This window comes from Esox lucius, chromosome 8 (assembly GCF_011004845.1).
Source record: "Esox lucius isolate fEsoLuc1 chromosome 8, fEsoLuc1.pri, whole genome shotgun sequence".
Taxonomy (NCBI): domain Eukaryota; kingdom Metazoa; phylum Chordata; class Actinopteri; order Esociformes; family Esocidae; genus Esox; species Esox lucius.
In genome coordinates this window covers 13,394,489-13,417,142 of record NC_047576.1, presented here as the reverse complement: position 1 = coordinate 13,417,142, position 22,654 = coordinate 13,394,489, and the positions used below count along the sequence as shown (strand labels likewise).

The 22,654-nt window shown below is 44.6% G+C and overlaps 1 protein-coding gene across 1 annotated transcript in view; it reads right to left on the bottom strand.

The window, feature by feature from the left end:
• tle2a (TLE family member 2, transcriptional corepressor a) overlaps window positions 1–22,347 on the bottom strand; it is a 37,813-nt gene extending 15,466 nt beyond the window's left edge. The window contains 2 exon segments of the mRNA XM_010871737.5: window positions 12,717–12,856; window positions 21,635–22,347. Coding sequence (XP_010870039.1) covers window positions 12,717–12,856; window positions 21,635–21,658 — 164 coding nt within the window. The 5' untranslated portion in view covers window positions 21,659–22,347.
• Between the last annotated feature and the right edge of the window lie 307 nt (window positions 22,348–22,654).

Below are 22,654 nucleotides of genomic sequence, written 5' to 3'. Positions count from 1 at the left end.
GCTCCGGACTTAGGTTCCATAGGAGAAGGCATCCAATGAGGCTAACGTTGAGTTAAAGCCTAGCGGACAGACAGATAGTTGATTTGTTTTATTTTCTCATTATTTACTATTAATATACCAATTATGGATGATTTGATGATTTTTATCCAGTCATTGCAGAAAATAATGTGTTTCAAATCATACTTAACAGGTATATTAACAGTAGATAATAAAAAAAACTAGTAAAGTATCAACTATCTATACGACAGAACAGCTAGGGAACATTATACACAAAACACAGGCAATCGATACTCCAACTGATTTATTATGCATATAGCTACAGTGCAGTTGTAAAAATCACATTTAAAAAGCAACAGCACAATTCTCTTCTAATGTACAGTGGGGAGAACAAGTATTTAATACACAGCCGATTTTGCAGGTTTTCCTACTTACAGCATGTAGAGGTCTGTAATTTTTATCAAATGTACACTTCAAATGTGAGAGACGGAATCTAAAACAAAACTCCAGAAAATCACATTGTATGCATTTTATTGCATTTTATTGCATGACATAAGTATTTGATCACCTACCAACCAGTAAGAATTCCAGCTCACGTAGACCTGTTAGTTTTTCTTTAAGAAGCCCTCCTGTTCTCCACTCATTAGATGTATTAACTGCACCTGTTTGAACTCGTTACCTGTATAAAAGACACCTGTCCACACACTCAATCAAACAGACTCCAACCTCTCCACAATGGCAAAGACCAGAGAGCTGTGTAAGGACATTAGGGATAAAATTGTAGACCTGCACAAGGCTAGGATGGCCTACAGGACAATAGGCAAGCAGCTTGGTGAGAAGGTATCATCTTCCATTTTCTAATAACTGCGCCAACAGAAGTTCAAGATGATGGTCAATCTCCCTCGGTCTGAGGCTCTATGCAAAATCTCACCTCGTGGGGCATCAATGATCATGAGGAAGGTGAGGGATCAGCCCAGAACTACACGGCAGGACCTGGTCAATGACCTGAAGAGAGCTGGGACCACAGTCTCAAAGAAAACCATTAGTAACACACTACGCCGTCATGGATTAAAATCCTGCAGCGCACGCAAGGTCCCCCAGCTCAAGCCAGCGCACGTCCAGGCCCGTCTGAAGTTTGCCAATGACCATCTGGATGATCCAGCGGAGGAATGGAAGAAGCTCATGTGGTCTGATGAGACAAAAATAGAGCTTTTGGGTCTAAACTCCACTTGCTGTGTTTGGAGGAAGAAGAAGGATGAGTACAACCCCAAGAACACCATCCCAACCGTGAAGCATGGAGGTGGAAACATCATTCTTTGGGGATGCTTTTCTGCAAAGAGGACAGGACGACTGCACCGTATTGAGGGGAGGATGGATGGGGCCATGTATCACGAGATCTTGGCCAACAACCTCCTTCCATCAGTAAGAGCATTGAAGATGGGTCATGGCTGGGTCTTCCAGCATGACAACAACCCGAAACACACAGCCAGGGCAACTAAGGAGTGGCTCCGTAAGAATCATCTCAAGGTCCTGGAGTGGCCTAGCCACTGTCCAGGCCTGAACCCAATAGAAAATCTTTGGAGGGAGCGGAAAGTCCGTATTGCCTAGCGACAGCCCCGAAACCTGAAGGATCTGGAGAAGATCTGTATGGAGAAGTGGGCCAAAATCCCTGCTGCAGTGTGTGCAAACCTGGTCAAGAACTACAGGAAACGTATGATCTCTGTAATTGCAAACAAAGGTTTCTGTGCCAAATATTAAATTCTGCTTTTCTGATGTATCAAATACTTATGTCAAATTAATTACTTAAAAATCATACAATGTGATTTTAGATTCCGTCACTCACAATTGAAGAGTACCTATGATAAAAATGACAGACCTCTACATGCTTTGTAAGTGGGAAAACCTGCAAAATCCTGTTCTCCCCACTGTATGTATGAAAAACAAACAAAAAGAAACCCATTTTGTGTGTGGCTGTGTGTCTTGTGTGTGCATACACTACTTTGTGTGTCTCCATGTCATTATGTGACCGCAAGAGCATAAAAGAGCAGGAGGAGAAGGTGGAACAGAGAGGGGGAGGGGAGCCAGGGAGCATTTCATGTAGAAATGATTGCCTATAATAATTAGTCCTTGGCTCAGCAGCATTCAGACAGAGGAGTGTGTGGAGGGAATGAGGGAGGGGGAGGGATGGAGGGAAGAGGCAGGGAGTGAGGAAGGGGGAGGGTGTAGATGGAGAGAGAGTGCATGTAGAGAAAGAGAGAAGGGTGTTTGTGTGGAGAGAGAGAGCGAGAGCGCGAGTGAGCCAGCACGGTGACAGCAGATAAGATGATCATCGGAATGCACTATAAATCTGCAGCCTGCCAGCACTTAGACAGCTCTGTCAGCAGAGCACCATTAACACACCCAGCCAGCCGCGCACGCGCATGGCACACACTCCCTTACAGCGCACGCATGCACGCACGCACACAACCCCAATCAAAACAAACGTGGTCTCATTAAAAGACTGTACTGTATAGCTCGATTCCACAGGGTGTCCGCGTCACAGCGGCAGGTGACTAATGACCAGGCTAAGTCGGTGCTCCTTCTCAGCATTCCCTACCCACACACACCTGCCTGGTGTTAATGAGGCCACGCAACCAAACAGGTTTCAAAACATCCTGCCATGAAGAAGGCAAAGGAGAGTTTGTTTTTAGACGAGTCAAGGTAGCCTTTCGCCGTCTTGGTCCATTTCGTTCCCCGTTCGAGCCGTGGAAACGTGACCGATGCATGTGACATGAGTGTCTGAGTAAAGACTGTGATGAATACTGTCCCATGGAGGACATTCACAGGGCAGGTGACAGGGGCAGAGTGACAGGGCAGGTGACAGGGGCAGAGTGACAGGGCAGGTGGGGCAGAGTGACAGGGCAGGTGGGGCAGATTGACAGGGCAGAGTGACAGGGCAGGTGGGGCAGAGTGACAGGGCAGGTGGGGCAGAGTGACAGGGCAGGTGGGGCAGAGTGACAGGGCAGGTGGGGCAGATTGACAGGGCAGGTGGGGCAGAGTGACAGGGCAGGTGGGGCAGAGTGACAGGGCAGATGGGGCAGAGTGACAGGGCAGATGGGGCAGAGTGACAGGGCAGATGGGGCAGAGTGACAGGGCAGGTGGGGCAGAGTGACAGGGCAGATGGGGCAGAGTGACAGGGTAGGTGGGGCAGAGTGACAGGGCAGATGGGGCAGAGTGACAGGGCAGGTGGGGCAGATTGACAGGGCAGAGTGACAGGGCAGGTGGGGCAGATTGACAGGGCAGGTGGGAGGGCTGCACATTGGGGAGTTCTGTAAGGCCACCTTGCCCCTCCAGGTGTAGGGATGTTCATTTTACATCCAATTAACTATAAATGAGCTTTTCTTTTTTGGAGTAACACGGCATATCTTCCCTCCGTCTCCCTCATACACAGCCCACTCACTGTAGCCTTTCATCACCTTCAAGTTGCACAGACTCTAAATATTTAATTTCAGTCTACAAATCACACATCCTACAACATTGTTTAGGGACAGGGATAACTGGACACCTAGGGAAATGGTTAACACATTTTATGTTTTAGTCATTAAGCAAATTCTCTTATCCAGAGTGACCTCGACAGCTTCACTATAACTATCAACAGCAGAAAATCCCAGAATACGCCTTTGAAGGGTCTAGCAAACGTTTGTATACTTACTGATGTAACCTGTAACATTATCTCAAATCCCAGGTTGATATCATCATGTTTAAGTAATTCGATTAAGGGAAGACTTGCATTTTAAGAAGTCCTAGCAAGTAGATTTTCCCTTTTTTATTGCAAAAGGTGAAATAATCAAACAAAGCGCAGCCAGAACCCTGTGATTGAGGTAAAAAAGAACAAGGATAGACCTGAGAACATAATGTACAGAGAGAAGTGAGACAGATTCCTGAAGCAGAAAATGACATACACAATAATAGATTTTTTGCATATTCTCAATTGTATATTTATGACTATTAATCATGTTGTACCACACAACCTTCAACAGCAACAAAGCATCATAGCCTCCATCATTTAGAGGTGTATTATCCCAATACAGAGGCCATCACAAGTTTTACATGATACTGCACAGAAACAATAGAAAAATAAGCTTTTCAAGGACAATCCATTTCAGAGACCATTTGCTGAGTCTAACAGGAATGGGGGCATAAGCAACCTAATTTTCCACAGAGATCGGCCCCTAGCTTGGCAGTGAAGAGCACATTACATGTGTCAAGAAAGGGGGCACAGGCAAAGGTGGAAATGAATAAGAATACTAGAAAACAGCAACCCTGGCACTGAAACAGCTCAACCTGTTCAAGAATGGAACTATGTATTGGTGCAGGGCAACATTAAACGGTTTCAGCAGGACTCCTGTAAGACAAAGCACGAGAGGAGCAGCACACTCTTGGTGAGGACATCTTGAACGTGTCAAATCATACCCCTGCCTCAATCTGCCCCTCAGATAAGAGGAGAACCTCTCCACCATCCCACAGCACTGAGCCGGACCAGGTGCACGGCCTGTCCATTGATATGAGGAATACGTTTACAGAGTGAGAGAGTGAGAGAAAGATGGTGGAGCTCAGAAAGCTGACCACAAAGCACATACCCATCCCCCCCAAAAAAAGACCAGCCCAACAACAACAAGCAATTAAACAAGACCTGGGGAACTGAAAGGGGAGACCGATCTGGGAGAACTCTGCACTGTGGAAAAAGTACAATAACAATAAAATATCAGCAGGAGAAAGGGGAACAAAAGTACAAGCTCAACACGTCAAGAAAGCTGAGGTATGACAGCAGAACAGCTCACCTCAGCTCCTAACAACCTCAACACCACCAAAATGGCAACAACCACACAAGACCCCAGCAGACACCACCCCCTCCCAGCAGAAAACATGTTAGCCCTCCCGACAGCCCAGACACAATGGAGGAAAGCTTCTTCCTTGTTCCCCAACTCCAATCTTCACCCCGCCACCCCAAAAATACTTTTAACAAGTCACTGCAAAGAGACTTTAACCCCCTCCACCCCAAATAGACCTTAACCCCCACCACCCCCAAATAGACCTTAACCCCCACCACCCCCAAAAAGACCTTAACCCCCACCACCCCCAAAAAGACCTTAACCCCCGCCACCCTAAATAGACCTTAAACCCCGCCACCCTAAATACACCTTAAACCCTGCCACCCTAAATACACCTTAAACCCTGCCACCCTAAATACACCTTAAACCCCGCCACCCTAAATACACCTTAAACCCCTCCACCCTAAATAGACCTTAAACCCGCCACCCTAAATAGACCTTAAACCCCGCCACCCTAAATAGACCTTAAACCCCGCCACCCTAAATAGACCTTAAACCCCGCCACCCTAAATAGACCTTAAACCCCGCCACCCTAAATAGACCTTAAACCCCGCCACCCTAAATAGACCTTAAACCCCGCCACCCTAAATAGACCTTAAACCCCGCCACCCTAAATAGACCTTAAACCCCGCCACCCTAAATAGACCTTAAACCCCGCCACCCTAAATAGACCTTAAACCCCGCCACCCTAAATAGACCTTAAACCCTGCCACCCTAAATAGACCTTAAACCCTGCCACCCTAAATAGACCTTAAACCCTGCCACCCTAAACAGACCTTAAACCCCGCCAACCTAAATACACCTTAAACCCTGCCACCCTAAATAGACCTTAACCCCTGACACCCCAAAAATGTAATGGCAATAAAAATAATATTTAATGCAAACTTAAAACTCAAAATTGTTTCACGTTACCTTCCGTGGAAATGTTAGACTCTTTGGTGATACACGCCACTGTTCACTGTAGTGTAAACATCTTTATAAAAACTTGTTAGCGAAGTAGTTCCTAGGTCAGCAACAGTAGCTAGCTAGATTTTAGTGGACAATATTAAAATGTATGTGCGGTGTACTGGTTGGCACCAGCCCTATTCTCTTCTGTTTCTTTTGAGGTTTACCTGGCTGACTCAGCCACCACAGCTCGCATAATGTTGGACAGATCCTGTTAGTTTTAATGACTATAAAATTTCTGAAATACAGCTCATTAGTACAACAGAACATCTTAGCTACATGTAAATGGTACGATACAATCATCAAAGCACACGCTCTGTGATTTAATTGATCATGGCAAACAAGAGAACAGATAAAAAGTAACTGGTTAGTACAATGATGGAAAGAGGAAAGTAAAAGAAACTGACCATGATCCATAATGTAGAACCTCCTCTGTGAAACATTTTATCTTTACATTTCACCGTCATCCATTTTGAGATTTACCGCCCCTTTATGGGTAACTTACTTGGGAAAGAAGTGCTTTGCTAGGAAATTAAATGACAGAGAGCAATATGCAGCAGTGTTTTGGCTAAGTAACCTGCACACAGCAATCTTTTAAATAACGGATTGGTACAATATAGATATTAACCATTTCCCTCTAAAAATGAAATTGTGAACTCGAATAACCACTCTTCTCTAACCGAGAGGCTACGTAGCGCACCAAAGGCTGATTCTGTGAGCAGCCTCTGGCAGATGGGAAATGTCAATCACATGAAGCTTATGGCCAAGCTCCTCAAATTGACCCCTCTATTTGCCAGCAACATTAAACATATGTTCTTGATGGACGTTTTTCATGACTACACTCCAATTATTCATTATAGTTTAAATGTTTAGGGCTTATCAGATTTAGAGGTGTACCTACTGTTGCCTCCACAGCGTCTTTCATAGCTCACTGCACACTGTGTCTTTCTCTTCCAGCCCATACTATAAAAACGTAATCTGTGTGAGAGAGCATGTCCTTGATAACACGCTCTTCTCTAAAGGAGATCTGAACCTCGTCCATATACCCCTGTAAGGTAGAGAGGGAAGTTACTTCCTCGAGTTCATTGCTCATTACACGATGTGATAAAGTACAAAAGGCATCTCTAAAGTCCCCAGGAATGTCTGGATTCTTCCTTAAAGTCACCAATCCATTTTCTTCACTTTTAATCAGTCAGATGGGGGAGATATGCATAAAGCATGGGAGAACTGGGGCCTTGTCGCCTTTCAAGCATCCTAAGAGACAATGTCTGATCTCCTCGGCTTGTTGTTCAAAAGGCACGTCAAATTGTTATCTTCCATTTCAGGGGTGAAATTGCATGTTTCTGGGAAACAGTCTGGTTGTCCCATTTCCACGATACCCTAACAGATTGGACTTGACCCTGGTCATTTTAAATGGTTCTGTACACCAGAACACTACCTGAATTTAGCAGAGGGGCGACAATATTGTTCAGAAAAATGCTAATCGTTCTGCGATGTCTCCATTGGAATGAAAGTTTCCCCTGCATTGCCTTTCTCTGCCCTCCTGGGTGCTGAGTCCCCCTGTCACCCAGGGATAATAGAATGGGGTCTTGAATTAAGTGTAGCTGTGCCTCAATCCAGTTAGAAAACGAGGTCCATTCATTTAGAAAGCCCCAGAACAGCCACCACTCCATTCTTCCTGGTGCCTGGAGGAGATAGAGTTTTAATGTCTGTCTAGGCTTTTTCTGAAGGCATTGTTTCCATTCATGTTGTGACAGCCGAGACTTATACTGACAATTTGGCCAAATATCTCCAGCCAGCAGGTGGACTGGATCTGGTTCATGGATATGCCATTGTTGTTTGTAGAATTTGTTGCAGAGAGGAACTTGATTGAAAGACAGTTTTAATACTACAAGAAGGCACATCTGCGACAGAGTCCAAAACAATCTAACCTTTACTGCATTAACAATGGCAGTTACAACAGGTGGTTATGGTAGTAAAAAGAGTTGCAGCGCTCACATCTGCTCCTTTAAAAGGTGTGTGTGTGTGTGTGTGTGTACACGTGGGAGAGACGTAGTTTACTGTAAAGACTGTCTTTTCATGAGTTTATACTCACAGACCCACACCAGCATTAAAGCTCTCTTTGGCACCAACCAGTAGCCACCCCACCACAAACATATGGTTAGCCATACATATACCACCCAGACACCCAACCGCAGGCACACGCACGTGCTGTCACACACACATCTAACCCAAACAACCCTGAGCTATAAACTCTGAGACTAACATAAACCCAATGTTCTGTCTGCTCTCTTCACAGACATTCCAACAGACTGAACCACAAACACACACAGTTATTTAAAGTACAGACCTGGTATAACCAGGTCATAATGCCATAGCAGTAGAGAGACGTGGGTACTCTGAGTGGCAGCCTGTTAACCTCATGACAGCTTCACTGCAAATTCATGCATACAAGGATGGCCTAAGTGACTCGGAGGCCCCAGACAAAGGCCAGTCTGAGGTCCACATGTCTATGTAGCACAGTCATGCTGTAGTGAACGAAGAACGGGTCGGAGGCGGTTCTTTTAGGTGAACGAAGATGAATGAGAAAGGTTTTAGCTACTTGCGTCTCAACTTGTACAGGTCTCAGCATAACCAAATTCATGTATACTGCATGCTCATTATTACTTCTACATATTCTGTAGTGTTTGTAAACCCAATTGTATTTGTTACCTTTGATTTTTGTCTAGGACCCAGAAGCAGCACTTTAATGGATTCACCCATGGCAGCCAATCAGAGGGGCCCACAAGAAGTTTATCTTTTAGTTGAAAATATAATGTTCTATTAGGATTTTTTTTTTATTGTTGTTGACTTCTTAATTACTATTTAGTTGACACTGAAGTGATAAACACTTCTATTTGTTTTATGATTCCATCATTTGTATGATCAACCAGTATGTGACCATGGGGGTATAACATTGGATCTTGTCGGCTCATTTGCTAAGGATCTGAGCTGTGGAAGCTAGCTTTGGTAACAAAATATAAAAACGGAACATAGATATATCTGTCACTCAGAGGAAAGAAAAGCCATTTAAAAAATTTGACATAATAATATGTGGCCTTGAGAAACATCTTTAGTAAAGTTGTTGAGCAGCAGAAGCATGAGAAGATGGACATATCTGACGTTACAATGGCAGGAGCAGCAGTGCAGCTTCAAATGAAAGGGGGAATACGGGTAACGATCCAGGTCCAACAGCAGCTAGCAGCGTTTTGTAACTGCAGGTACGTGCTGTTGTTGCTAATCAACAAGCTTCCATTCATCGTAGTAGATGAAATGTACATCTTTTTTATTTGTTGAGAAATTCTATTAAAATTTCAATATTATCGGCCTCAATCTTTTAGATGGGGACTCCGTGGGTAAGGTTTGCACCCATTGGAGAGAAAGCTAAGCTTCGCCCCTGCTAGGACCCATGAAGTCCACCATTATGGATTTTCCAAATTTAGAATTTTCTTAAAAACTGCTAAATCTTACTCCTCTAGGACGGAATGACCGATTTGCACGTAACTTGGGGTGTGGGATTTCTGGATGAGGTTCTAACAAACTAAAACCTTAAAAAACCTGGCCACCACAAATTTTCATATGGACGGGGTCTAACATAAATATCTTTATATTGATATTGGGGTCTTAACAAAACTTGTTGAATATGTGCACCAAAATGGTGAGACACATTCAGATTAACCACACTGTGTCGCTATAAAAGCCATGTTTTCAAATCATCTTTTTGAATGGAGACTACACAGTAGAGAAAAAGCTCATTATGGAGAAATATTTAATTTGCCTTGATGGTTTCAGTGGATACACTGCTGAAGCCTGGAAATGTTGCTTGCAGCTTTAAGTGATTTTTTTTTTTTACAATGTTGTTTTTTCTAATAATCTTTCAAATTAGGGATGTTTAAATCTGATATTGTCTTTGCAATATCAACATGTTTTTTTTAAATCAATGGACTAATCATAGATGCCACCAACAAGCAAATCGAATAAATGTTTATAGGCAAAACATATTTAGGTAATACATGTGGTAAAAAAAAAAAAAATTGTTTTCAATTATGTGGTTTTGTCAGTCTGTTCAAACATGTCCACACTGCAGGTCAAACAGAGAAGCACTTTTTAAAGGAAGAAACCAGAAACCGGTCAGTTTGTCACTGCAATAATACTCCTATACGAGTGCTTGTCAGACATTACCCATGAGAGGAGAAGGGCATTAAACAGAGGAGGAAGGCAGTATAAGAGAAATAATATATAATTTGATGAATTATGCCAAGTTCAAGACACACACACAGGCCTCGTCTTACTACACCAGCGAGTACCAACAAACCCCACAAGGATGGTTAGAAAAGCACAATGGGGTGGAACATCCACAGACTATTTATGGCTCAGGGGTCATGCTTAAGGTAAATAACATTTAGAACGGGAAAACATTTTGGAGTCCCCACAAGGATAGTTAGTGAGTGAGTGAGAAAAAGATTGTGTCCCCACAAGGGTAGTGTGTGTGTGTGTGTGTGTGTGTGTGTAATTACTGTAATGAGAGCTCCATGTCAGCAGCTCCTGACAGTCTCCTTCAGTCTGCTGATTAGAGGTGGTTTAAAGAGCAGATGCAGAACACACACACAAGTAACTTGGCAGGCACAAACAAGTATACTTCATGCAGTGACGAGTTCTGTGACAGCGGTACAATAGGCGACCCACCCATCTAGCCATGTTTAATTAATGTCTTCCTCTTCAATAGGGTCCACATACAGTATATCGTATCACACATACACAAACACACACACTCTTAAAGATAGACACGCACAGACAGGAAAGACACACATATAGCTCATCACTCCTAATCCATTTAACTCTGTCTCTTCCCTGCCTCCTAATCCATCTAAGCAACAGCAATCAGGCTGCAGTCACGATCAATAGGGCCAAAATACTAGCCTGAGCCCTGCCTGGATCCGTGTGTGAGGCTGCATTTAGCTTGTCTGTCTCTGACCGCTGTGTGTGTGTGTGTGTGTGTGTTTGTGCCATGTGTTTTACCTAAATTAAGTCTGATTAGTGTGTCAGTAACAGGCCTGGAATAGGGTCAGCGTGTATGTGTGTGTGTGTGTGTGTGTGTGTGTGAGATCATCGGCAAGAAGAGGATGTCTGTCTGTCTCAAAAAGGGCAATCAGGTCACACCTAATCCAATAGACTGATGTCTGTCCTGAACATACCTTAAGACAACACTTAAAACATCTCGTTATTTCATTCTGGGAACACCAGTAACACGCGTGGCTCACCGCCACATGAGCCAGCCTGTCGTTGGAAGATCATTTATTCAATGTTAATCCAGCAGGCTTGGTTGTTGCCAAGTAAAATTGTGTTATTAATGCTCCATATGTTTTACGACATGGAGAGTGACATGTGTTGGTTTGCCCGTAAAAAGCTGGACACCAGTCTTTACGTTTATAATCAAGATGTGCACCAACTGTTAAGGCATTGTGGAAGTACAAGTATATGGATACATGGGTCCAACAGATGAGTCTGTTCAACAGCCAATATATAAACTGGTCTCTTTATTACAACAGGGACTCAGTGGAACAGGGCTGACCTGGCTTCAGAACCGGGGCTCAGTGGAACAGGGCTGACCTGGCTTCAGTGGAACAGGGCTGACCTGGCTTCAGTGGAACAGGGCTGACCTGGCTTCAGTGGAACAGGGCTGACCTGGCTTCAGTGGAACAGGGCTGACCTGGCTTCAGTGGAACAGGGCTGACCTGGCTTCAGTGGAACAGGGCTGACCTGGCTTCAGTGGAACAGGGCTGACCTGGCTTCAGTGGAACAGGGCTGACCTGGCTTCAGTGGAACAGGGCTGACCTGGCTTCAGTGGAACAGGGCTGACCTGGCTTCAGTGGAACAGGGCTGACCTGGCTTCAGTGGAACAGGGCTGACCTGGCTTCAGTGGAACAGGGCTGACCTGGCTTCAGTGGAACAGGGCTGACCTGGCTTCAGTGGAACAGGGCTGACCTGGCTTCAGTGGAACAGGGCTGACCTGGCCAGTCTCCAGTCTCTGAGGCTGCTGTTGGACTGTAGTGTGATACTTTTATTGGACCGGCTGCTGAATGCCAGTGGTGACGCTTGTGGTGTGATCCAGAGGTATGTCTGGAATCAGCCAGGCTGTTTGAACGCTGGCCCCTTGTTTGTATGGGGAGCCTTTGAGCCGGTGCCTGGGAGCGGGGGGCTTGGTAGGGAGGAGGCGCGAGAGGGGGCCACACAATAGGAGTTAGCTGGGAGAGTGTGTGGAATAGCCGATTCTGGCTGGTCAAATCAAAGTGTGGGACTGTGTGAAGGTGTGCCAATAGAACAGAGAGGCAGAGCAGGGTCCCACAGTCAAAGCCAGTTAGGCCTGCTTTGGCTCAATTCCTGTACAGAGTAAACATCAAACACACAGATAGAGACATACAGGAAGACACACACCCCACATCAAACACACACACACACACACACACACGTGTTTTGTGAAGTCTCAATCTTCTGAAAGTCCTTCCCCCAATAACCGAGTGCCAACACACCCCAATAACTTAGGAAACTATGCCAGGAAAACTCACTCTCAGAGCCAGAGAGAAATGCACAAAATAATTGAGACCCATAAACACATAGAAGGACTCATCTATGGTTAACGATATCCAGAGGATGCATGTTCCATTTCATCTAGAAACTAAAGGATGAAGAAAGCCTCTTTGTTGTGGTTTAGTCTCTGTTATATTTCCGTGGCCCCATCCTCCAATGGATGGCCACAGTAAGCCATGTAAGCTAGCACATAAACATGCCTGCAAAATACACACACACACACACACACACACACACACACACAATGCTGAGGTGGGTTTTGGGGAGCTTGTATACCTGTGGTACTGGGTCTGAAGGAACTGGAACTCCTCTTTAATGCGGTCCAGGGTCTCTGGGTAAGTCAACTTCAGAGCCTGTGGGGTCCCCGAGGCTGCTGCTGCAGATGCTGAGGACCCAGGGGGTGGCTGAAGAGGTGCCTGTGCAGAAAGACAATAGGTGCTGTGAGCATATTTTATAAAACACCTTTTTCAATACATAACCAGCAAGGACTTGTTTCTTTTATGCTCCATTTTCAGAGACATATCGAAGAGGAATCTAGACCCTAGAATATTTTGCTGTGGTAACTTGCAGATATCGATAACCCGAGATGTCATCTTCCGAGGTAGAGTGCTCCACATTTTCGATAGAGCCCCCGGAGGTTTGCAAGTGTGAGGACAATTCTGTCTGAACTGTATCAAGTTTCTTTGCAGGACGCACACACATGGCTCCATTTTCCCACGATTGATGGCCACAATCCTGCGTGGTACTTGAACAAGTCATTTTGAATTCAAAGACTATGGAAATGATTACACAAACCAAGATAAGTTTATATAGCGTTTTGTTCCTTCTCTGGTACTGAAAACAAGCCTTATGGTGAATTGACCATGTTCCCTGATTATAGTGATAAATGATTTATTGCTGCATGACAACATTCCAAGTCAAGTAAACATCCTTAATCTGTGAAACCAATACAATATGTGCAATGTGCGAGGCACAATTTATGATACCAGATGTGTTCCATGCTAAACAATAGTTATAATACCAGATGCATGCCATGTTGAACAGTAGTTATAATACCAGATGCATGCCATGTTGAACAGTAGTTATAATACCAGATGCATGCCATGTTGAACAGTAGTTATAATACCAGATGCATGCCATGTTGAACAGTAGTTATAATACCAGATGCATGCCATGTTGAACAGTAGTTATAATACCAGATGCATGCCATGTTGAACAGTAGTTATAATACCAGATGCATGCCATGTTGAACAGTAGTTATAATACCAGATGCATGCTGTGCTAAACAGTAGTTATTATACCAGATGCATGCTGTGCTAAAAACCATAACTGTGTGGGGGTCCTGGGAGAGATGTGAGGGAGTGAATTGGACAACCATGATGTGTATGTGTGTGTGTGTGTGTGTAAAGAGACAAGAGGGAAGGAGAATATCAGGACGGAGGGGGAGGCCAGAGGATACAGGAACCATTGTGACGGGACAGATGTGAGTGACACCAAGACAGAGGGGGAGGGTCTCTAGACCAAATTAAGACACTTGCTTAATGTCACGTCTGAGTTGAAAGGGAAAAAGGAAGGAGAAAAGGAGAACAGGGGGACCCGATCAGAGCACAGGACAAGTACCCCCAACTGCCTGCCCCTCTCTCTGGTCCCTCTGCGGGACACCGAGCAATTAGTGAGCAGGGCCTCCGGGGTAATGCTGGAGGACAGGCAGACAAAGGGCCCGGCCACTGTGCTAGTGGAAGTCTGTCTGTCAATGGAGGACCGGCCCGTCTACCCTCCACCCCGCTGTTAAAGACACAGAGGCCAGGCCGTTTACTCCACTGCCCTCTGTTAGAAGAGCTCCTGCACCGTGTGTCCAGAGGAGATAGCAGGCGTCGTGTAGCTCCTCCGCAAGGGCCCTATGATTGGGTAACAGGCACATTAAGATCACGGCTCATTCATTCTGCTGGAGTCCCTGGTAGAGGATACGAGCCGGAGAGAGCCAGAGTGTCCATGTAATGCATGTCTATGCCGACATACGTGTATTTGTAAACGTGTGTCACGTGTGACTTCAGTCACGTCACGGGCACAGATCAGGTCTAGGAGAATGGGGGGGGGGGGGGGGGGGGGTCAAAGGACATGACCAGTACTAACCCTGATTGCAAGAAGAGAGCTGGTTCACTGAGGTTCTGCCCATTTGTTCAGCCTCTAATGAGCCCCTCTCTCCTACCTCCCTCCAACTCAATCTGCTGGCAGAGATCCACCCTCACATAACACAGGCAAGGTCTCACACGCACACGTGCAAATACACACACCAACTCCTCTTCCCGGGCCAGAGAAAGATGTCTCAGGAACGACAGCTTCATGGCCATTTTGGAGACAGTGAGGGAGAGGGGGGATACTGCCCTTCTGTCCTCTATCTCTGTACCTTCCACTCTCCCTTTCTTTTTTCTTTTTGTATTTCTTCCTCCGTGTGGGCATGCTCTAGGGAACAGGTGCAGAGAGCCTTCCCCCGACAGAAAGGAGGAGTGTGGGATTGAGGCTGACCCAGTAGTTGACTGGAGTTGCGGACAGCAACTGGGAAGATTTATTAAAAACAGAGAAAACTGCTGCCTGGGCTTCTGCTAACATCAGCCATTCTGGCTCTGTTTTGCAGAGGCTGTTATGATTCAGGCCAACATCAGACGGGACACATGCAAGCAGACTCCCGTGGCTCCACAGAAAACAAGAACATAAAAGACTGGCGCCCTGCGCAGCAGAGATGACCCATGATTAGCGGTCAGTCAGATCACCCTGACCATTCTATTTCATTGCCTAAGCGGCTCTCGTTTAGTGTGCAGTATCAGAAGCAACACCGCTGACCTGATCTCCATGGGATTACCCAATCACCCACCTAGACATCTATCCAGCCAGGCAGAGCAAGACAGCGATCTTACTCCACATTTCCTCTCCGGCACAACACAATCCCACTGATTATTTCAACTAATCCCATTTGTCCCCATAGTAAGGCAGGGAATGTGCCGATCCCAAAACAGCAGCGCTCTTTCCTGCCAGGGAGAGTTCCAGAGGTAGAAAGCACCATGAAGGAGGCGTACAGGCGCGGGCAGGGTCACGCTGCTATCTGATCAGCCACCCTCTTCCCCCGAGTCCCCTGGTTATCTGCCCTGGTCCCGCTCAGGAAGGACTAAGTCAATTGCAGTGATTAAATCAGGCCCGGCCCGCGAGTGGTAGAGTGGTTGGAAGGTGGAGTGGAGAGGTGAAGAGGCATCCCATGACAGTAATGGGCTCTAATTGGGCCTAAGTTGCTTCCAATGGGCCTTTAAATAGGCAGGAGGATGCCCAACAGGGCTGCCCCAGTTGACGTGATCCTTCGCCAGGGAGGGCGGCTGCTGGGCACTGGGCAGCACAGACCGCCTCCTGCTGCAAAATACCGATGCTTCACACACAGACCATAGGTGCCATAACATGGCATTTGTGCGTACATTGAAAAAGGTAAAGGTTTAAACCATTTCAGCGGCTCAAAATGCCCGGTTAGGCCAATTAAATGTATCCATTTATATGCATACATTTAAATGAAATGTATTTTACAAAGCCCTTTTTACATCAGCAGTTGTCACCAAGCACTTGTAAAGATAACCGGCCTGAAACCCCAAAGCGCAGACCAGAAGAAATGGATGCAGAGGGTAGAAAAAGAGGAGCCAGGGGCCACTTGCCTGATGGGCTAGTACACAAAGTGATGGCTGACAACTGGGATTTTGTTCCCCCTTTTTAAATTGGAGATAGGAAGAAGGTAAGCCTAAAAATAATCTGCTTTCAGCATCATCCTGCACTTATAACAGGGTGGTTGTTTCACGTAGTTCTTTTAAAATGTATACACTTACTGTAAGTCACCCTGGATATGGTAAATTACAAAAATTACACATGCTACATCAAGTTAGCACTATGCCAGCCTCGCTAGCTGAACGTTTTTATTTCCTGAGACAAATTCTTAAAATGTCTGTGTGAACAAGTGTGAAATAACACTTTTTTTCCATGAGCGTCCGTAGAGTCAAACATTCCCACTATAGTCCTACAGATGGCAGTGTTGCAGTAATGCACTGATGATCAATTATTTAATGGAATGTTCAACTCCACCAGCGTTTGATCAGTATAATATTGCAACACACAAGTCTGACTCAAGAGGAGTGAGAATAGGTGGCTCACCAGCCAGCTCTTTACATAGCAAGCCGCAGACTAACTGAGCCAATTTACAGTCTTGCATTTGTATGTAATGATGAGCCTAAACTCTCTTAAATTACTGATATTTAAAGGGACAGTACTGAGCTTTGGCAGACACGGCAGACGCGGTTTCAAAGACTCAGATGAACATGGGGATGACTTGTTTATGTATGTGTTTGCAATTTGAAGCAAGTTGCTATAAGGGCACCAGCACAATTGTTAGCTAGTGCTAGTGCAATGATTCGAAGTCTAGCATGCTAGTTTGAAGTCTCAAGAACATGCATGAACAAGCATTAAACAGTAGATTACACAATTTTCTGCCAAGATGACCGTATTGGCTTTCATTAGCATACTCTTATGTAGGTTCCACTTGTATGTATGTTTTATTCACCATCAATTGGCAGTGAATGGTCATTTCAGCTGAAAAGCTTGATGCTACGGGGGCTAAAATATACTATTGATTTTGGTAAGTTTAAAGCCTAGTCCTGGATTAAAAAATAAACTGTTGAGCTTGATTGTTCTCATCCTGAACTAGGCTTTTTATACATTGAGAAAATTGTGAAGACAATTCTGTGGGAATTGTATCAGGTTCCTGTGCAGTGTGCAAGCACATCGCTCGATTTTTCCACGACTGACGGCCACTACGTGAAATATACAGGTAGAACATTCCATAGTTTAGTACCATCTGCTTTAAAACGTGTTTGGCAGATTCACCTATTAATTGAACGTGATTGAGATCTATGCATAATCAATGCTGTAAAGGGGGTTTGTTTGGTAAAACAAAATATAAAGAATGAAAAATATTATGAATGCAGTGATAGTGTAATTTTTTAATTATGCATAGATAATGTATATGCTGTAATTATAGTTGGCTGGGTGATGTCTAAATACAATGCCGTGATCATTAAGTGATTGACATAATCACATGTAACTTGATTCCCAGAAAATGTAGGAAACTCCAGATCTTTTGATGGACTTAAAACCCTGCCAAATGTATTTTACAGGCTGATCAAGAATTGGTTCCAGAAAATCTCAGTCAGCTGTTGAAGTTCGCATAGGTCTGACGTGTGCAGTGTTTTCTGATGGGACCAGCTACATTGCAGCATTCTCTCACATGCAAGTACAATTAATATTTTAAATGGTTGATCCGCATTTTGAACTGTTTCTAACATTTACTAGCAGGACTCCTGTAGGTGTAGCAATAGTTGCATGTGATCAACATTCTCTCATTTTACTCCTAATTATGCCCAATAGCACCACACAATAATAAACCTCACATCCCTCGACCCCCCCCCACACACACACACTAAAAAAAAAAACATACAAAAATACATGATCTCTGGGGATTTTCTTAATTATCAAATGAACTCCGATAACATGCGGCAGACAAAATGATATTGTTTTGGTGAACCTCGCCTCATAGGAAGCCAGATAGGAGCTTGACTACATTACAACCATCTGACCAGACCATTCCTCACATGGGGACCATAAAGAATCCTGTATGTCCTATAATAGGCCCAGCAGTCATCCTCCCACTCCCCCAGCAGAGGAATCGTAAGCCAGCCTAGCCAACTCACCATCCTGCTAATTACATAGAGTTGATGATCGTTACCAGTAAACACCCACCATGCTCCCTCTCGGCAGGTCCACTGCCTGCCTGCCTCTGGGGACACAGCAGTAGAAGGGAGGGCATAGTAGACCCAACCCACGCTAACCATACTAACTATAGTAGGGTAGCAGCCCCCAGCACTCACACCCAAGCATACCCCCAAGAGACTGAACACAACAACCGTGAAACATGGCAATATATTGAAGTTGCAGAGAGCGTTTGAAGTTCAAGCCCTTTATCACGTTGTAATAACAGATTGTCAACAACAACAGAAAACATTTGCATTTTAAAGAACCTCACTGGGAAAGTGACACTCTGAACAGAGCTCATCCTCCAACACAGTGTATCTGCTCAGCTGAGTAAGAAGCCCCAACAATCTCTCACCAAAGGGAGGGCTGCAAGGTACCTGTTTCATTAGCGCCTACACCCACCCCCCCCCCCCCCACACACACACACACACCAGCCCGTACACACACACACACACACACCTCTTGCCTCCCAAAAGCTCGTTATTCAAATGTCCCTGCTGTCAGAGTACATTAGCGATGCATAACAGTTTGGTTGTCAGCTGTGTTAATTGCTATAGGTGCCTTCCTTTATTAGGCAAGTAACCCACCCACAGCCTGTTTGTTCTTTCCATGGAACAGACTTCCGAGCCACACCTCCAGAACTGGTGCAAACCTAGCCCTAAACACTCACTCTCCTCTCCCTCTCTTGTGCAAGCTAATCGTTGTCTGTGCCTGACAGGCGGGCGGGCTGGCGGCTGTCTAATCGATAGCAAAGCTCCTCTCAAGGACAACACTGGAAATAAAGAGCTAATGCAAGCTGGGTTACAGGAAGTGCTGCATTCATGCTGGGTCTGTAGGGGCACCGGGGTGAGGCCTCCCTCCCGCATGTCCTTCTGCCTCCCTCCTCTACCCGGCCCTTCCCTCCCAGGATGATCAGAATCAGCCCAGCGGGAGTCCTGGACCAATCACAGCCAGATGGGTGAGCAGGAAGATCTGCTGACTGGGCCAGTAGAGCTCCTGGAGACTTCTGGCATTACTGGACCTCAGGGCGGGTGGTACATGAAGAAAGATCACCAAGCGCTACAGGGAGCCTGAAAGGTATTCCCTTGGGGGCATTACTAAGAAGTAAGTGACAAGGTTTTTTCAGATATATTTCCCTGGAGAAACAGGACTTTGGAGATCATCTGCAATCTACAGCTTGACCAGTGCAGTGTATTACATTTCCTCAGCTTGTTCTGTAATATGCACCAAGGTGCTGACACCAAGGGAACTGGATGATAAGTATTGATGACATCAGGGCAGATACAACTACAATTAGTCCACCATTGATTTCCTGGAACACCAGAGTGGAGCTGGTCTACTTAAGCTATAGTTTCTTCAGACTTCTGCATGTCTGGTGTTTACTTAAATACCAACGGAACTTCCCCTCTGATGAACTACGATGAATAAATAATACAGCATTAAAAAAGTACTAAGTAAAGAACACTGTAATGAACGTACAGTTCAGGCTATATACTCTGTTACATATAAAATATACACTACTGTGTTTTCCTGGTTGCTGGAAACCTGAGAAAACGTATCTCTAAAGCATTATACAGTTTGATTTAGTGTTCCCCTGGTCTTTGAAACAAGTCATAATGAAAACCAATGAGTTGGAGGCAAAGGATTTCACAGTGTTTTCAAGTCTGTTGTGGACGAACTGAAACAGAAACTGTGCTTTCTTCCCTGACCCAGTGCCTCTCTACCTCCAGGATGCATAACCATACATTTGAGCTGTGGTTGGTAGCTAGCTCCCTAGGGGACGTAGTGTGGAGTTGGTAGATGAGAAGGATTGGGTTAAAAGCTGTAACCACAGCTCCACATACAGTTCTGTTCTCTCCCTCCAGTCAATCAGCTGCACAGCTGGCTGGGCTGAGGGAGCATGGGGTCTGTGTAGGGACCTTCCACTCCTCTGTCAGAGGACTTTGGGTTCAGTTTGGACAGAACCTAGAGTGGTAGAACTTCCTAAATAAACTGCTAAATAATTGTAATAAAAATGACTGGTACAGCCATTTGTAACCAAATTTAACTGTTTGCAAACATGCATGGCTTTACCATGAAATACTGTTTTTTTTCCTTTTCTTAACAGGTAGGTTTTGGGAGAACAATGCCCTGGGAGCATCACTGCTGTGGGAACGTCCCCTGGTAAAACCTGGTTAAGGCCATGATGTCCTCTAGGGAAAATGGTGCACCAAAAACCTCTGTTCCCCACCCACCCGGCGTCATACTTAGCAATAGTGCCTAATCTCCATCCTTAGGAATGAATGTGAAAGCACTCAGGGTGGGGTGTATGGGCGGCATGGGGGAGGGACGAGGGTTACTCTGTTTTCAAATAGGAGCTTAATTGATAGGCTACTTCATTCAAAGGCCTATACTTTCTTTTTGCCCTCCTGCCCATGTTGTTTTTAAATGATACAAATTATTACACCAAACAGGTAAATCAAAATACAGTTTTACACGTGACTGATATTTAAATTTAAAGTTTACAATTCAAAGTCAACTCAGGTGGCAGGTCCTATTACTGGTTGTGTAGTAGGTCAGATTGATAAATGTATTCAAATCAAAGAGCGCATACATCCTCAGTGTAATTAATACTAGCGAGAGAAAAAAATGTTTCTTGAAAACAATGAGTGTCACTTTACTGGGATAGATCGTTTAGTAAATGTGTCAACAACCCCAGACCCTGCTGACTCACCCCTCAAATAGACTGCTGAGTGTGGAATAGACAAACAAACCCAGACCACTTCTTCTAGGCCAATACGAACTCCTATTTCAATATCTTGAGGTAGAATGTTTTAATCTGAAACATGATAAGGACAGGAGGCCAGAATTTGCAAACAAAGAGGTTTACTAAAGTGATCTTGTTTTCCAGATTCTAACAGAATAAATCCCCCTCCTTGGTGTGGGGTGATAACAGATCCGTATGTGACCAATGTCTGTCTGAGTTTACACATACCATCGTTAACGTGCTAAACGTGAACTGAGAAAGGGTTTACTATGTTGCAGCATGTGTTCCCTTTTTACCAACATGATCACAAAGGAATTCCGGATACAAATAGCCTGGATACAACGACGAAGAAATACAATGTAACAATTTCTCATGTAGCAAGTTTATGGCCCTACCTCTGTATGCTTTCTCAAGTTAGTTTCCTTGAATTCAAATAATTCAATAGACAAACAAGGGAATATATATATTCCCTGGATATATATATATATATATATATATATATATATATTCTGGAATATACATATGTATTCTGGATCAATGTGGCTTCACAGAATAGCTAGAACAGAGCAAATTCAGAACGTTACATGCTAATCGTACACTATGGACTACTTACCGGAGGTCGGTTTTGTGGAAACATTTTGTGCGCCGATTTGTTTTGTTTTTATCGTCTTCCTCTCTTAAGGGCTGTAGGTCTCGGACAGAAATGCAGAAGGCGTTCTATTGTCGGTTTTAGAGACGCATTTGGCCTGGTTTCAGACGCGGTAATGGCAAAGCTAGTCTCAACTCGCTCATTCCTTGCTCAAGACTCCCTTTGTTCTGGTCTTTCTCCAACCCACAAAAAAGAACACTCGATGTAGTAAAGATGCACCCCGTCCGACTAGATGTTTAGTGTCCTCGCGACTACCTACGCACTTCGAATGAGTAGAATTTCGCCTTTTCTTTTCATAAATGGTCCCCTCCCTGGTGTATTCTCACCGTCAGAATAAAGAGCAAATGCGGCTAGGTTGTTATATGCTATGTGGTTTTCGAGACTGACACCACCACATTCAATGCAGCCGCAGCCTCTTTTGTCTTGTTCGTTGCCCTACTCCTTTCACACAAGTGCCTCTCTTCGCTCTCCTCGCACTCCCTCCTTTTCAGATCCTCGCCTGATAGCTATGAGTTGTTTTCTTGAGGGAGAAACTAAAGGCACATTTGCTATACAGAATGAGAAGGGAGTATCTGCTCTTCTCGTTGATCAAGCCAGAAATAGGCTGCTAGATCAAGCCAGGCAAGGACTGGAGACGAGGTTTCTCATTTCTCTTCTTGCACAGCGTTACCTACCGGTCTAATAAATGACGGATACATTGTACAATTTTAAGGTCAGAACTGTTTGCTGACACAATTTTCCCATTCGTTTTTGTTGCTAAGCTATATTAGTAAAATAAACACCCTTGTGGATTTTTTTCACCGTGATTTTATATCAGCTTCTCAAATGTGTTTAGTGGCCATAATATAAAGTCCACTTCTAAATATATATTTTATTTTGTATTGAAAGTCTTCATTAACCATTTGTTTAAATGTATATACAGTACGTGAACCCGACATCAATGGAAAGTGGGGGTACGATGGAATTGTTCAATGATTGAATGAA